This window comes from Nansenia antarctica (assembly GCF_963989245.1).
Source record: "Nansenia antarctica genome assembly, chromosome: 17".
In the NCBI taxonomy this organism is placed as follows: domain Eukaryota; kingdom Metazoa; phylum Chordata; class Actinopteri; order Argentiniformes; family Microstomatidae; genus Nansenia; species Nansenia antarctica.
The window spans coordinates 8,629,283-8,632,758 of record NC_137687.1 but is presented as its reverse complement, the minus strand read 5'-3'; the positions used below and the strand labels follow the sequence as shown (position 1 = coordinate 8,632,758).

General features: G+C 44.6%; 1 protein-coding gene across 1 annotated transcript; it reads right to left on the bottom strand.

The window, feature by feature from the left end:
- Positions 1–745: 745 nt before the first annotated feature.
- LOC308172355 (kelch-like protein 10) lies at positions 746–3,116 on the bottom strand (the record flags this gene model as incomplete). Its single annotated transcript, XM_080547267.1, has 5 exons — positions 746–1,108; positions 1,196–1,345; positions 1,462–2,049; positions 2,164–2,653; positions 2,980–3,116. 5 exons carry the CDS (start codon positions 3,114–3,116, stop codon positions 746–748), a joined length of 1,728 nt encoding a protein of 575 aa, XP_080403393.1.
- Positions 3,117–3,476: the final 360 nt, after the last annotated feature.

Below are 3,476 nucleotides of genomic sequence, written 5' to 3'. Positions count from 1 at the left end.
GAGAATGAAGGATAGAAAAAAATGCATAGATTGTATGGGAAAAAAAGTTATTCATGATGGACAGACATCAACAAACAACTAAAGATAGCATTTCAATAACAATCATACTTCATCAGTAACTAACAATAACTTCAAGAAATGTTTCAATTAAATTGACATTCTAAGAAAGAACTAGACAGTTTTATAGTGTCTCTCTAAAAGTGGAAAAGAGTTTAAGAAATAGTTTTGTTAGACCTTGTAGTAATTCATGGCTCATACCATGGTGAATTACAATTCTCAAACAGGACTACGAATTGCCAGCTGATAAACCCTGATTGGAGTTGTAGTCAGTTTGGCAGTATTTTGTGTGGAGATTCATGTTGCAAGTGCAATGTTTGACTACAGTACCCAAAACTTAAGTCCAGTAACTTTCAGGATACAAAAATCTAAACAAATTATCAAATAAATAAATTCATAAATAATCAAAAATAATACTAAGATGAGTGTGTACTTCAGGAAAATATCAATAATCGCTTTTCCACTAACAGTAAAATACAAATAGTTCTTCAAATGTCCATGCTTGCTTTAGTTTTTTTGTCAACCCAAATCCCCGTTTTCTCTCATCCCTCCCTTCTTCTTACTTGCCTTCTTCAGCTCCTCAATCCACTCTCATCCTGATCTCACTCCTCTGTGAGTGCTCTCCCCCCTCCAACTCAAAATGCTTTCAGACTGTAGGGATGGGGGGTAATGGTGGGTAGATATGGTGTCAGACAGTAAGGATGCGTCTGGAGGTGGACAGTTTGAGCTCCTCCCGGGGGTTCTGCAGGGTATCTCGCGGGGCAGCATACTCGTGCATATTGGGCAGTCCGTGCACCACACAGCAGCTAACGGCACTGCGGACGATGCCCATGTCACGGGCGTCATACCACTCATCTGTCTTCTCATCGTAGAACTCCACATTCAAGGTGAAGCCATTGAAGCCGCCCACCACAAACAGAAGATCATCCACCACCTCGATGCCAAAGTTGCTCCTTGGGACGAACATGGTGGGAACTGCGCGCCAGGTGTTGGTCTGGGGATTGTAGCACTCTGCGGTTCGCAGACGGTTGTCTCTATCAAAGCCGCCCACCTAAGAGAGGATAGGAGAAATGTGGGTCAATAACAGAATATCAGAACTTGAGCATAGATTTATTGTGTATTTTTATGTAGGTCTCACCGCATAGACCTGCTCCCCATAGGCGATGACCCCCAGCCCACTGCGTCGGCTTCTCATGGGTGCGATCAGAGTCCATTGGTTGGTCTCAGGGTTGAAGCACTCTGCTGTGAACAGGTGCTCATTCCGATTGCAACCACCACATATGTATACCTAGATTTAAGGCAACTCGTAAATTCATTCATCCTGGCTTTTTAATAGATTCATTGTACAATATCAAGTTGTGTTCCAGGTACAGTTAGTCTTACCTATTCCTCTGTTCCACTTACCTTTCCAAAAAGTGTGGTGGCACTGGCATTATTTCTCTGCTCATGCATGGGTGAGATGAGTGTCCACTGGTTGGTCTCAGGCTCATAGCGCTCAACAGTGTTGACTGGCACATGGCCATCAAAGCCGCCCATGGCATAGATGCAGCCACCCAGCACAGCCACACTGACGTAGCAGCGCCGTGAGTGCATGGGTGCCACTTGGTGCCAAGTGTGTGTGACTGGGTTGAACTTACGCACACTGTTGAAGTCGTCAACGTGGTCAAAGCCTAGCACGCAGTACACAAAACCATTGAGGTAGGCAGCACTGTAGCACTGGCAGGTCAGTGCGCTCTCCTCATCTTGAGTCACATTGACCCAACGGTTAGCCCGTGCATCATATGTCTCAATGCGATTGGTGAAGCTGCCACCACTCCAACCACCGAGGGCCAGTAAGATGGCATAGGGCAGGCGAGAGCGGGTCAGAGGGTTGCCAAAGTCAGCCTTCAGTGCGTTGATGATGATGCGCTTGCAGTCATCATTGTCTCTCACCAGTGGATTATTCTCCACATTGTTCTCTAAGTAGTGTGCTGTCATCGAGGCCATGCGTACCTAAGCAAACAGACACAGACAGATATGAACACAGAATGCAGTCGGCAGCCGATACACCTTTATGAAATGCATCAAACATTTACGTGTTACGTGTGTTGTCCAACTCTAAGTCACCTTAGGCAACAGCACCGACATCTGGGCTTTGCGGTCTTGAGGAAAATGGCCAATCCAGCGCAGGATGGCCTCAAACACTACATCTTCCTGTTTCACGTTCAAGTCATCCTTCTCAATGATGTCACAAAACTGCCACAGCGAGAGTTCTAGGAACTCCTCGGAGCTTCGCACCATCTCCTCAAAGTGATGCAGGATGAAGAGAGAGGACCTGCGCCTGAGCTCAGGGCAGGAGTAGAAGTCTGCAAACTTACAGATGCCAATGCAGTTCTCTAGGCACAGCTGGGCCTCTAGGTAGTCACAGCAGGCTCGCACAATGCCCATGACAGAGAACTGGTCTGCAGCCACCAGAAGCTGCTCCACATTCTCGTCAGTGACAGGCACAGAGCATGTGTAGGCATACTCAATAATGAGATGCATCATGTCCGGTGACACACCAGGAATGTTGTACACCTGCTTTTCTAAGTTGCTCCAGCCACCTGTGAAGAGAGCTCTGTGGGGCAGGGTTTAGAGAGGAGGGATATGATGGTCAGGAATCATCCATATACTGTACCAAATGTTCTCAATACTCTTTTCAATACAGCACAGCAATATAATAAACACCCTCTGCAAGTATGTCACAATATAAAGAGGGGTACTCACACAAATATTATGAATCAATAGTTGTATCTTTTATAAAATGTATCATTGCTGCCACAAATAACAATGTGTAAGCTCTTATAGGATCTGGCTATTTTCTTCTGATTATCCTTTGGATCCGTGCCAAGTGAATCCCTGCCATCAATCATGGCCACATCCCCACAGAGTTAAGACACTCACCGGAAATATGAACTGCAGCCGCAAAGGATAGTCTTGTGTGCGTTGAAGTCGATGCCATTGACTTTAATCACCACATCACAGAATTTTCCTTCCAGTCGTAGCTCATTAAATATTGTACAGGCCATTTCTCTCTCCATGTTGCATCTCTGAAATGTAGAGGTGGACCCCTCTTCCAGTTAATTCATTCTTGTGTTGGATATCTTTAATATCCACTTTTTGGGCAAGAGGTGGCACACTGCAACTATATTCTTCGGAGCAATGTGAACCTTCATTCCCCTTACATGTGGTAACATTATGTTCTAGAATTCTGCATTATTACATCGCAGTGAGTGATACAAAATTAGAATGTCTCAGATACCATTTTCATAATAAGCTGACACCATCATAAACAATAATTAATGTTCTTCTTCTTCTTCATCATCATCTCGTTTTTGAGGGAGCCCTGTATGAAATGACAGCCCCTTTTAAACCATATTGACTTTTGTTGTATATATTTT